Source organism: Diceros bicornis, chromosome 6 (assembly GCF_020826845.1).
Source record: "Diceros bicornis minor isolate mBicDic1 chromosome 6, mDicBic1.mat.cur, whole genome shotgun sequence".
Taxonomy (NCBI): Eukaryota; Metazoa; Chordata; class Mammalia; order Perissodactyla; family Rhinocerotidae; genus Diceros; species Diceros bicornis.
Window position 1 is genome coordinate 37,132,754 of NC_080745.1, and position 14,176 is coordinate 37,146,929.

At 39.7% G+C, this 14,176-nt stretch overlaps 1 protein-coding gene across 1 annotated transcript in view; it reads right to left on the reverse strand.

Moving 5' to 3' along the window:
* STOX1 (storkhead box 1) overlaps positions 1-14,176 on the reverse strand; it is a 65,009-nt gene that overhangs the window by 7,035 nt on the left and 43,798 nt on the right. The window contains exon 2 of the mRNA XM_058543309.1: positions 98-250. Within this exon, the coding sequence (XP_058399292.1) occupies positions 98-250 (153 nt within the window). The remainder of the gene's footprint in view (positions 1-97; positions 251-14,176) is intronic.

Genomic DNA, 14,176 nt, shown 5'->3' on the forward strand with positions numbered 1-14,176 from the left:
AAAAATTGGATATCGCCCAGTTTATGTGTTTAAGATAATTTATAAATAGAAACCAAAAACATGCAATGAACTAATAGAGAAAAACTTGTTACTCTACCTGGGTAATGTTTCATCAAATGCTCCAACAGCGATTCCTGTGTTACTACAGTCTGAGCGGCATTCATATCAGATATAGCACAGCAAAGAACTTCAGCCAAAGGTACAAACTGAGATTGAGCTATTGGATTCATTTGCACTGGAAAGACATCACCTAAATTGGAGATTTTTTAAAAAAAAAAAGAAAGGTGATAAATTTGATGTGGAATAAAATATTTGGAATTAGTGAATGAAGGATAGGTAGGATAGTTATAAAGACTGAATAGCTGGTAGACTGCTATTCTTTCATCAGTCTTTACTCAGAATCTGTTAACATGACATGCACAATGATAGAAACTAGGGAAGAAAATGGTTTACATTATGATCCCTACTTTTAACAAGTCTGTAGTATTTGTCACTACTTTACAAGCAAGAGATAGTTAAGTTTCCATACGAAAGGCACAAAGTGCTATCAGAGTTCAAGTCAGACAATGCTTATATGGCAATTCACATCTTTCAAAGCCTTTTTTCATATTAGCTATCAGAGACAGGCAAGGATGGAATTGTTTCCTTCTTTAAAATATATAAAGCCATAGAAAGCTCAAGTAATTGTCCCAAGGTCTAAATGCAAGTAAAGTAACAGAAATAGGTCTTCCGACTCCTAATCCAGTATTTTCATCATTCCTGATGAATTCCTGATTGGAATAATTAGGATGATTTGAAGAAGGAAAGGGCAGAAGTGTTTTCCAATTAGCAAGAAGACACGGAGCAAAACCATGGAAGGAGGAAAGCATGAAGTATATAAGAGCATAGATACAATTATCCTAGTTGGATAGAGTTTAAGGGTTATATCAGACCGAAGTGGAAGATAAGGCTAGAAATGTAAGCTAGACCATATTGTCTTTCCTTCTTGCCAATGTATTAAATATTCTTCTTAACCTGACATTACTCAGGTTGAGTTTTAGATTCTGCTGGACATCCAAGGGAATCCTCCAATTAATTGGAAATGAAACACCAGGACTCAGGAAAGAGATTTGGCAATCAACTAATAGAAGTAAGATTTGAAGCAAGGAGTGGAAAAAATTCTTTAATAGGAGAGTAAAGAAGAGAGCAAAAGAACACTTAACTAAGAGACTATCTACACTTAAGAGATAGTAGAAATAGGAACCCACAAAAGAGAGAAGGCACAGTAGTGGGGGGTAGAAGAGAGAGAACTAAGAGTATGAAAAAAAATGGCTTCAAAATGAATAGAAAGGCCGGCCCGTGGCTTAGCGGTTAAGTGCGCACGCTCCGCTACTGGCGGCCCCGGGTTGGGATCCCGGCGCGCACCGACGCACCACTTCTCCGGCCATGCTGAGGCCACATCCCACATACAGCAACTAGAAGGACGTGGAACTATGACATACAACTATCTACTGGGGCTTTGGGGGGAAAAAAAAAGGAGGAGGATTGGCAATAGATGTTAGCTCAGAGCTGGTCTTCCTCAGCAAAAAGAGGAGGATTAGCATGGATGTTAGCTCAGGGCTGATCTTCCTCACAAAAAAAAAAAAAAAAAAAAAAAACGAATAGCAAATCAACAGTGTCAAATGCTTGAAAGAGATAAAAAAAGGTTGAAGGAGGAAGAAAAAAAGCCATTGGATTTCTTGCTTGGAAGGTGACCATTGGTGACACATGGAGAACTGTCTCCATAGAACAGAACATAGAAACTAAATGTCAACTTGAAGAGAAGCCAGTTGGTGAGAAACAAGTGAAGTTAATGGATCTTCCTTTGAGAGCAGCGTGCTCTGAGAGCAGGGTCCTTCCTCGCCGCTTTTGACATTTTGGGCCAGATAGAGGGTGACCAACTGTCCCAGTACACCCAGGACTGAGGGATTTCCTGGGACGTGGTATTTTCAGTACTATAACTGGCAAAATCGAAGGCAAACTGGGATGGTTGGTCACCTTTGCCAGATAATTATTTGGTGGTGGGGGGCGAGTCTTGTGCATTGTAGGATGTTTAGTAGTGTCCTTGGCCTCCATACACTAGATGCCAGTAGCATCTCCCACAGTTGCAGCAAACAAAAACGTCTCCAGACATTTGTCAGTTGTCCTGGAAGAGGGAGGATGCAAAACCACCCCAACTGTAAATCACTGTTCTAGACCAATTGTTGGAAAAATCTGATTGCGGAAGAGGAGAAACAGAACACACACCAGAAAGGAGTAGGATCAAGTGAATGTGAATGTGTGTGTATGCTGTGATTTTCTTAAAACAGGATCTCTGCACATTTGGATGCAAAAAGGAAAGGCCTAGTGGAGATGATGGAAATGATTCTGGGAAAGAGAAGACCAGTCAGTAAGACAGCAAGACCCCAAAGGAGAGGAAAGGGAAAATGTATAAAAGGCACAGGTAGAAGAACTATCTTAGAAATGAGGAAAATATTACTTCCTATGAGAACTGAGAAAAGAATAAAGGATGGTAGAAGACCAGAAATATACTGAGGCATAGAAGGAAAAAAATATTAGCACAGCAAGGTCATCTGATCTCTGTAAAGTTAGACAGGGGGAGAGAGGAAGGAATGGGAGGAGGAAAAAAACGGGAATGAGGAGATGAAGAGTGGCAAGGAGGTTTGAAGAGCTATTCTTGGAGTATACTAGGAAATTAAAAAATGAATACAAAGATTATGAAGGAAGCTTCAGTCTCAAGGTTACTTAAGTGTGGTTTCTGGCAGACAAAGTGGCAATCTGGAATAAAAAAGGATGAAGGGCCGGCCCCGTGGCTTAGCGGTTAAGTGTGCGAGCCCCGCTGCTGGCGCCCCAGGTTCGGATCCCGGACGCGCGCCTACGCACTGCTTCTCCGGCCATGCTGAGGCCGAGTCCCACATACAGCAACTAGAAAGATGTGCAGCTATGACACACAACTATCTACTGGGGCTTTGGGGGAAAAAAAATAAAAATTATAAAAATTATAAAAAAAAAAAAAAAAAAAAAGGATGAAAACCAGGGAGGCCAGCAGTGCTTCTAAAACTTTAAGGTGCATAGAAGCATCACTAGGGGATTGTGCTAATGTGCAAATTCTGATTCAGAAGGTCTGAAGCAGAGCCTATGATTCTGCATTTCTAACAACCTCCCAGGTGATGTCCATGCTGCAGGTCTGAGGATCACTTTTTGGAGTGGTAGAGGGTTAGGGTGAAAATGATAGCAATGTTAAGGTAGCTAACCATTCAACAAATAAACATGGCCCTGGGGCTGCATGGAGAGTTAAGTGTAGCCAGAGGGAAGCCAAAGAATTGAGAAAACTCGGCTATACCCTGCAGTTGACTCTCCCAGTGACAGTGCAGAAGCCAGTACATTGCACTGGTTGTTGAGAGGGAAGGAAGGTGGTGAGAGAATTGGTGAGGAGTGAAGAGTTGGAGCCAAAGCTGGTAAGTGGCCCTTAGTACTTATTTTATCTGCATGAAAATAAAGAACTTCCATAAGGAAACGGATAAGCAGTTTGCTGTTATAGATTACATTGGTCTGTTTCCTTGTTCTCTGCTCTCTGAAGCTCCTGTTTCCTGAAGCTTCTCCATCTAGGGCTGGGGCATCTCTGGCCTTGGAAGGTCACAACATGAGGAAGAATAGCTGCTTTGGCAGCCTGGGGACGGATCTGTTGGTGAGCTTGTGGCTATCCCACTGGGTGATGCTAAGATACCTATAGTATTCTGGGAAGCTAGGATAAATGGCAAATCACTTACTTAGTATTTCAAAATGCAGTGATAAGACATGGTGCTCTGAAATGTCCAAGTGGGACATTAATTGACCTAAAACTCAAAGTCCTCCTAGAAACTCTACCTCTCACCTAAGGGTAATAAACCTCTCTCCCCGTCTTCATTCTCTCTTTGCCTTTCTTTTTTCTCCTCTGCATCTGAGATTTACTTTCTTCTCTTTTATCTCCCTCCTCAACCCGACAAAATATAGAATTAAAGTACAATTTCAAATATTTTTATGCTTCTTTAACATAACTCTATGTGCTTAATTTAAAATAAGTGACTCGAGGGGCCGGCCCCGTGGCTTAGCGGTTAAGTGCGCGCGCTCCGCTGCTGGCGGCCTCAGTTCAGATCCCAGGCGCGCACCGAGGCACTGCTCCTCCGGCCATGCTGAGGCCACGTCCCACATACAGCAACTAGAAGGATGTGCAGCTATGACATACAACTATCTACTGGGGCTTTGGGGGGAATAAATTTAAAAAATTATTAAAAAAATAATAAAATAAGTGACATTAAATTTGTTTTTTTACTTTTTTTATTGATGTTTTAATAGTTTATAACTGTGAAATTTTGGGTTGTACATTTTTGTTTGTCCATCACCATATATATGTCTCCCTTCACCCCTTGTGCCCAGCCCCCACCCCCATTGCCCCTGGTAACCACAATACAGTTTTCTCTGTCCATGTGTTGGTTTATATTCCACATATGAGTGAGATCATACAGTGTTTGTCTTTCTCTTTCTGGCTTACTTCACTTAACATAATACCCTCCAGGCCCATCCATGTTGTTGCAAATGGGACGATTTTGTCTTTTTCTGTGGCTGAGTAGTATTCCATTGTATATATATATACCACATTTTCTTGATCCAATCGTCAGTTGAGGGACACTTAGGTTGCTTCCACTTCTTGGCTATGGTGAATAATGCTGCAATGAACATAGGGGTGCATAAGCCTCTTTGGATTGTTGATTTCAGGTTTGTTGGATAGATTCCCAGTAGTGGGATAGCTGGATCATAGGGCATCTCTGTTTTTAATTCTTTGAGGAATCTCCATACCGTTTTCCATAAAGGCTGCACCAGTTTGCATTCCCACTAGCTGTGTATGAGGGTTCCTATTTCTCCACATCCTCTCCAACATTTGTTGTTTTTTGTCTTGGTGATTATAGCCATTCTAACGGGCGTGAGGTGATATCTTAGTGTTGTTTTGATTTGCATTTCCCTGATGATTAGTGATGTTGAACATCTTTTCATGTGCCTATTGGCCATCTGTATATCTTCTTTGGAGAATTGTCTGTTCATTTCCTCTGCCCATTTTTTGATCGGGTTGTTTTTTTGTTGTTCAGTTGTGTGAGTTCTTTATATATTATGGAGATCAAGCCCTTGTCACATATATGTTTTGCAAATATTCTCTCCCAGCTGGTGGGTTGTCTGTTCATCTTGATTCTGGTTTTATTTGTCTTGTAGAAGCTCTTTAATCTGATAAAGTCCCACTTGTTTATTTTTTCTTTAGTTTCCCTAGTCTGGGTAGAAATGTCATCAGAAAAGATTCCTTTATGACCAATGTCAAATAGTGTGTTGCCTATATTTTCTTCTATGAATTTTATAGTTTCAGGTCTCACCTTCAGGTCTTTGATCCATTTTGAGTTAATTTTTGTGAATGTCGATAGCAGAAGGCCCACTTTCATTCTTTTGCATGTGGCTGTCCAGTTTTCCCAGTACCATTTATTGAAGAGACTTTCCTTTCTCCATTGTATGTTCTTAGCTCCTTTGTCGAAAATTAGCTGTCTGTATATGTGTAGTTTTATTTCTGGGCTTTCAATTCTGTTCCATTGATCTGTGTGTCTGTTTTTGTACCAGTACCATGCTGTTTTGATTACTATTGCTTTGTAGTATGTTTTGAAGTCAGGGATTGTGATGCCTCCTGCTTTGTTCTTTTTTCTTAGGATTGCTTTAGCTATTTGGGGTCTTTGGTTGCCCCATGTGAATTTTAGTATTCTTTTTTCTATTTCCGTGAAGAACGTCATTGGGATTCTGATTGGGATTGCACTGAATCTGTAGATTGCTTTGGGTAATATAGACATTTTAACTATGTTTATTCTTCCAATCCATGTGCATGGGATGTCTTTCCATTTCTTTATGTCATCATCGATTTCTTTCAATAATGTCTTGTAGTTTTCATTGTATAGGTCTTTCACCTCCTTGGTAAGATTTATTCCTAGATATTTTATTCTTTTTGATGCAATTGTAAATGGTATTATCTTTTCGAGCTCTCATTCTGTTAGTTCGTTATTAGCATACAGAAATGCAACTGATTTTTTTTTTTTTTTTTATAAAATGAAATTGCAGATATTATAATTTTTTTTTTTGATTTTTATTGATATTTTAATGGTTTCTAACATTGTGAGATTTTGGGTTGTACATTTTTGTTTGTCCATCACCCCATATATGACTCCCTTCACCCCTTGTGCCCACCCCCCCACCCCCACTTCCCGGGTAACCACAGTCCAGTTTTCTCTGTCCATGTGTTGGTTTATATTCCACATATGAGTGAGATCATACAGTGTTTGTCTTTCTCTTTCTGGCTTATTTCACTTAACATAATACGCTCCAGGCCCATCCATGTTGTTGCAAATGGGACGATTTTGTCTTTTTTTATGGCTGAGTAGTATTCCATTGTATATATATACCACATTTTCTTAATCCAATCGTCAGTAGAGGGACACTTAGGTTGCTTCCACTTCTTGGCTATGGTGAATAATGCTGCAATGAACATAGGGGTGCATAAGCCTCTTTGGATTGTTGATTTCAGGTGCGTTGGATAGATTCCCAGTAGTGGGATGGCTGGATCATAGGGCATCTCTATTTTTAATTCTTTGAGGAATCTCCATACCGTTTTCCATAGAGGCTGCACCAATTTGCATTCCCACCAGCTGTGTATGAGGGTTCCTGTTTCTCCACATCCTCTCCAACATTTGTTGTTTTTTGTCTTGGTGATTATAGCCATTCTAACGGGCGTGAGGTGGTATCTTAGTGTTGTTTTGATTTGCATTTCCCTGATGATTAGTGATGTTGAGCATCTTTTCATGTGCCTATTGGCCATCTGTATATCTTCTTTGGAGAAGTGTCTGTTCATTTCCTCTGCCCATTTTTTGATCGGGTTGTTTGTTTTTTTGTTGTTCAATTGTGTGAGTTCTTTATATATTATGGAGATCAACCCCTTGTCAGATGTATGTTTTGCAAATATTCTCTCCCAGCTGGTTGGTTGTTTGTTCATCTTGATTCTGATTTCATTTGTCTTATAAAAGCTCTTTAGTCTGATAAAGTCCCACTTGTTTATTTTTTCTTTAGTTTCCCTAGTCTGGGTAGGCATGTCATCCGAAAAGATTCCTTTAAACCCAATGTCAAATAGTGTGTTGCCTATATTTTCTTCTATGAGTTTTATAGTTTCAGGTCTCACCTTCAGGTCTTTGATCCATTTTGAGTTAATTTTTGTGAGTGGCGATAGCACATGGTCCACTTTCATTCTTTTGCATGTGGCTGTCCAGTTTTCCCAACACCATTTATTGAAGAGACTTTCCTTTCTCCATTGCATGTCCTTAGCACCTTTGTCGAAAATTAGCTGTCCGTATATGTGTGGTTTTATTTCTGGGCTTTCAATTCTGTTCCATTGATCTGTGTGTCTGTTTTTGTACCAGTACCATGCTGTTTTGATTACTATTGCTTTGTAGTATGTTTTGAAGTCAGGAATTGTGATGCCTCCTGCTTTGTTCTTTTTCTTTAGGATTTCTTTAGCTATTCGGGGTCTTTTGTTGCCCCATATAAATTTTAATATTCTTTTTTCTATTTCTGTGAAGAATGTCATTGGGATTCTGATTGGGATTGCATTGAATCTGTAGATTGCTTTAGGTAATATAGACATTTTAACTATGTTTATTCTTCCAATCCACGTGCATGGGATATCTTTCCATTTCTTTATGTCATCGTAGATTTCCCTCAATAATGTCTTGTAGTTCTCATTGTATAGGTCCTTCACCTCCTTGGTAAGATTTATTCCTAGGTATTTTATTCTTTTTGATGCAATTGTAAATGGTATTATCTTTTTGAGCTCTCTTTCTGTTAGTTCATTATTAGCATATAGAAATGCAACTGATTTTTGTAGATTGATTTTGTACCCTGCAACTTTGCTGTAGTTGTTGATTGTTTCTAACAGTTTTCCAACAGATTCTTTAGGGTTTTCTATATATACAATCATGTCATCTGCAAATAGTGAGAGTTTCACTTCTTCGTTACCTATTTGGATTCCTTTTATTCCTTTTTCTTGCCTAATTGCTCTGGCCAAAACCTCCAGTACTATGTTGAACAGGAGTGGTGAGAGTGGGCAGCCCTGCCTCGTTCCTGTTCTCAGAGGAATGGCTTTCAGTCTTTCCCCGTTGAGTATGATGTTAGCTGTGGGTTTGTCATATATGGCCTTTATTATGTTGAGGTACTTTCCTTCTATTCCCAATTTATTGAGAGTTTTTATCATAAATGGATGTTGTATCTTGTCAAATGCCTTCTCTGCGTCTATTGAGATGATCATGTGGTTTTTATTCCTTGTTTTGTTGATGTGATGTATCACGTTGATTGATTTGCGGATGTTGAACCATCCCTGCGTCTCTGGTATAAATCCCACTTGATCATGGTGTATGATCTTTTTAATATATTGTTGTATTCGGTTTGCCAATATTTTGTTGAGGATTTTTGCATCAATGTTCATCAGCGATATTGGCCTGTAATTTTCTTTCTTTGTATTGTCTTTGTCTGGTTTCGGTATCAGGGTGATGTTGGCCTCATAGAATGATTCAGGAAGTGTTCCATCTTCCTCTATTTTTTGGAATAGTTTGAGGAGGATGGGTATTAAATCTTCTTTGAATGTTTGGTAAAATTCACTGGAGAAGCCATCTGGTCCTGGACTTTTATTTTTTGGGAGGTTTTTGATTACTATTTCAATCTCTTTACTTGTGATTGGTCTATTCAGATTCTCCATTTCTTCTTGGTTCAATTTTGGGAGGTTGTATAAGTCTAAGAATTTATCCATTTCTTCTAGATTGTCCAATTTGTTGGCATATAATTTCTCATAGTATTCTCTTATAATCCTCTGTATTTCCATGGTATCCGTTGTAATTTCTCCTCTTTCATTTCTAATTTTATTTACTTGAGCCTTTTCTCTTTTTTTCTTAGTTAGCCTGGCTAAGGGTTTGTCTATTTTGTTTATCTTCTCGAAGAACCAACTCTTTGTTTCATTAATCCTTTCTACTGTTTTTTTGGTCTCAATATCATTTATTTCTGCTCTGATTTTTATTATTTCTCTCCTTCTGCTGGCTTTGGGCTTTGTTTGTTCTTCTTTTTCTAGTTCTGTTAGGTGTAATTTAAGGTTGCCTATTAGGGCTTTTTCTTGTTTGTTAAGGTGGGCTTGTATCGCTATGAGTTTCCCTCTCAGGACCGCTTTTGCTGCGTCCCATATGGTTTGATATGGCATGTTATCATTTTCGTTTGTTTCCAGATAGTTTTTGATTTCTCCTTTAATTTCATCAATGATCCATTGGTTGTTCAGTAGCATGTTGTTTAATCTCCACATTTTTGTCACTTTCCCAGTTTTTTTTTCCTGGTTCATTTCCAGTTTCATAGCCTTATGGTCTGAAAAGATGCTTGTTATGATTTCAATCCTCTTAAATTTATTGAGGCTTGCTTTGTTTCCCAACATATGGTCTATCCTAGAGAATGTTCCATGCGCGCTTGAGAAGAATGTGTAGTCAGCTGTTTTTGGGTGGAGTGCTCTGTATATGTCTACTAGGTCCATCTCGTCCAGTTTTTCATTTAAGTCTAATATTTCTTTATTAACTTTTTGTCTGGATGATCTATCCATTGCTGTAAGTGGGGTGTTAAGATCCCCTACTATTATTGTGTTGTTGTTGATTTCTCCTTTTAGGTTTGTTAATAGTTGTTTTATGTACATTGGTGCTCCTATGTTGGGTGCATATATATTTATAAGTGATATGTCTTCTTGATGGAGTGTCCCTTTTATCATTATATATTTCCCTTCTTTGTCTTTCTTAACCTGTTTTATCTTGAAGTCTACTTTGTCTGATATGAGTATGGCAACACCTGCTTTCTTTTGTTTGCCATTAGCTTGGAGTATTGTCTTCCATCCTTTCACTCTGAGCCTGTGCTTGTCATGTGTTTCCTGAAGGCAGCATATTGTTGGGTCTTGCTTTTTAATCCATCCTGCCACTCTGTATCTTTTGATTGGAGAGTTCAATCCATTTACATTTAGGGTAATTATTGAAATATGAGGGTTGAATGTTGCTGTTTTGTCACTTATTTTCTTGTTCTTTTGCATTTCCTTTGTTTCTTGTCCCATTTGTTTTGGACTGCCAATTCAGTTTGGTTGTTCTGTCTTATGATTCTTCTAGTTTTCTCTTTGTTTATCATATGTGGTTTTAATTTGATTATTTGTTTAGTGGTTACCTTGAGGTTTGGGCGAAAAATCTTCTGTATGAGATAGTCCATTATCTGATAGCCTCCTATTTCCTTATACTAAGTCAATTCAGTCACTTTCCTCTTCCCCTTCTAAGTTGCTCTTGTTATACCTTATTCTATCTTGTGTTGTGGCTGTGTGTTTACAGTGATGAGGTTAAATTTATTTTTGGTGAATTTCTTCCTTTGATCTTTGAGTTTAGTATTTAAGTGGTTGCTAACCTATTCCGGTAAAGATCTATTATTTCTCTGATTTTGTCTACCTACTTTTCTCCTTACTCCAAGCTTTGTGTTCCCTTTCTCTTCTTGTTTTCAGGCCTGAGGGCCTTCTTGAGTATTTCTTGTAGTGGCGGTCTCGTGGCCATGAACTCCCTTAGCTTTTGTTTATCTGGGAGAGTTACTATTTCTCCATCATATTTGAAGGATATTTTTGCTGGATAGAGTATTCTTGGCTGAAAGTTTTTGTCTTTTAGTATTTTGAATATATCATTCCAGTCTCTTCTAGCCTGAAAAGTTTCTGTTGAGAAATCCGCTGAGAGCCTGATGGGAGTTCCTTTGTACGTTATTTTTTGTTTTTGTCTAGCTGCCCTTAATATTGTTTCTTTGTCGTTGACCCTGGCTAGCCTTACCACTAGGTGTCGTGGTGAAGGCCTTTGTCTGTTAATATATATAGGAGTCCTGTTGGCTTCGCTTACTGGTATTTCCTGCTCCTTCCCCAGATTTGGGAAATTTTCAGCTATTATTTCTTTGAATAGGCTCTCTGTTCCTCTTTCCCTCTCCTCTCCCTCAGGAATACCTATAATTCTTATGTTACATTTTCTAATAGAGTCCGATATTTCTCGGAGTCTTTCTTCATTTCTTTTTAGTCTTAGTTCTCTCTCTTCTTCCATCTGGAGTATATCTGTATTCCTATCCTCTAAAGTACTAATTCTTTCCTCCATATTGTCAGCTCTGTTCTTTAAAGATTCCAGATTCTCCTTTATCTCCTCCATTGTGTTCTTCATCTCCATCAGCCCTGATAGGTTTTTCTTTATGATTTCAATCTCTTTTGTGAAGAAACTCCTAATCTCATTTAATTGTTTGTCTGTGTTGTCTCGTATTTCGTTGAGTGTTTTTATGATAGCTATTTTGAAATCTCTGTCATTTAGTTTATGGATTTCTGTGTCTTCGGGGTTGATTTCTGGTTGCTTGTCATTTTGTTTCTGGTCTGGTGATTTCATATATTTTTGCATTGTGGTTCCTGTGTTGGTTTTGATTTTCCTCATCCTGGAAGTCTCTGGTTGCACTTTCCAGCTGCCGCCACTGTGTGGTGGTAAAGGGCTGTGTAGTCTAAGCCCCCTGCGCTCTGCCCCAGTTTTTCTGCTGCGATCCGCAGTTTTGTTTTGTTTTGTTTTGTTTCTTTTCCCCACTGCGATCCACGGGTCCAGTCCAATTTATTCAGGTCTGCCTCGGACCGCTAGATCTGGTCGAGCTGCAGACTCCGGGTTGTGGGGAGGGGGGAGCTCTCTCTTTTGCCCTCTGGGTCCCTGACGTGGGAGGCTTCTCGTTTGCCCCTCTTTATCCGCTCTCTGGGTTGCTCAGATGTTGATGGTAGCCCTGTGGCTCCTCTGAGCCCTCTGTGCGGGAGTTTCCCACTGGCTGAGAGTGCCCGAAGAGCTACAGTTTCCCGCCGAGGGCCGCCCCTCCCCCCTCTCTGGGAGCCGCGCGGACCGGATCGCTGATCTGATGGGGAGGGAGCGGAGTTCTCCTTACCTCTCCCCACTTCCTCCGGGGGCCCAGCACGTTCCGCTCTCAGATGTGCGGCAGTGTGGATCCCTCCGCTCCAGCTTTTGACTGTCTGGGATTCCGTTGTTGGTCTGTGGCTGTTACTTTTGTTGTATTTTGTGGGGGAAGAATTCACGGGAAAGCTCACTCCGCCATGATGCTGACGTCACTCCAGAAATGCAACTGATTTTTGTAGATTGATTTTGTACCCTGCGACTTTGCTGTAGTTGTTGATTATTTCTAATAGTTTTCCAATGGATTCTTTAGGGTTTTCTATATATAAAATCATGTCATCTGCAAATAGTGAGAGTTTCACTTCTTCGTTACCTATCTGGATTTCTTTTATTCCTTTTTCTTGCCTAATTGCTCTGGCCAAAACCTCCAGTACTATGTTGAATAAGAGTGGTGAGAGTGGGCAGCCCTGCCTCATTCCTGTTCTCAGAGGAATAGCTTTCAGTCTTTCCCCGTTGAGTATGATGTTGGCTGTGGGTTTGTCATAAATAGTCTTTATTATGTTGAGGTACTTTCCTTCTATTCCCATTTTGTTGAGAGTTTTTATCATAAATGGATGTTATTTTACCATAAATGGATGTTGTAAGTGACTTTAAATTTTTATATATCTCTCTTCTCCATCTCCCAAAACACTATGACTTTTTCTTGTATGTGATCTTAAATTGATTTCTTGCCCCCACTTCATGTGGACAAGAAATTCTTAATTCAAAAAGGCGGGGGCCAGCCCCGTGGCTTAGCGGTTAAGTGCGTGCGCTCTGCTACTGGCGGCCCGGGTTCAGATCCCGGGCGCGCACCGACGCGTCACTTCTCCAGCCATGCTGAGGCCACGTCCCACATACAGCAACTAGAAGGATGTGCAACTATGACATACAATTATCTACTGGGGCTTTGGGGAAAAAAAAGGAGGAGGATTGGCAATAGATGTTAGCTTAGAGCCAGTCTTCCTCAGCAAAAAGAGGAGGATTAGCATGGATGTTAGCTCAGGGCTGATCTTCCTCACAAAAAAAAAAAAAAAAGGTGGGTGGTCTCCTCTCCTAGTAAGATAAGGGGTAGAGTATTGGAGAAGTAGAGGGCAAAACCTAAAAAGGCTTTGCTCGACCACACAATACACATTCAAGTCTCACCTCACCTCTACCCTAACCCCAGTCACTTTAAATTTTGAGATAGGAGAAGACGGGGAGACATTAAAAGGAAAGAGATGAGTGGCTAAAAAATCAGCACATGTCCTGTGCCCCTGCTGTGCCTCCTGCCAGTGGCTGCCCATTTCTGTACAAATGAAACAAAGGAGGTATACTGGGGTCCAGTACTTGGGTCTCCACTATGCCTTTGGGTTAGACCTGAAGCAGCCCATATTCTAATTCAATCCTTAAGTTTGTTTCCTCTTTTCACAGGAAAACTAACAAACAAAATAGAGATTTCATGGGGGAGACGGGGTGTGCAAGGGATGTTCCTGTACATTTCTTTGTAACTTCTTACATATTGTGAAAAATGATATGAGTAGAGCCATATTAAAATAGAGCTGGATATCCCACTACTGGGTATTTATCCAAAGAACATGAAATCAAAAATTCAAAGAGATTTATGCATCCCTATGTTCATCGCAGCATTATTCACAATAGCCAAAACATGGAAGCAACCCAAGTGCCCATCAACGGATGAATGGAGAAAGAAGATGTGGTGTGTGTGTGTGTGTGTGTGTGTATATATATATATATATATATATATATACATATACATATATATATATATATATATATATGATGGAATACTACTCAGCCATAAAGACAAAATCGTGCCATTTGCGAAAACATGGATGGACCTTGAGGGTATTACACTAAGTGAAATAAGCCAGACAAAGACAAACACCACATGATTTCACTCATATATGGAAGATAAACAAAAAAACAAACACATAGATAAGGAGAACAGATTGGTGGTTACCAGAGGGGAATGGGGTGGGGGAAGGGCAAAAGGGGTAAAGGGGCACATATGTATGGTGACAGATAAAAGCTAGATTATTGGTGGTGAACGTCATGCAGAAACTGATATACAATAATGTACACCTGAAATTTACACGTTATAAGCC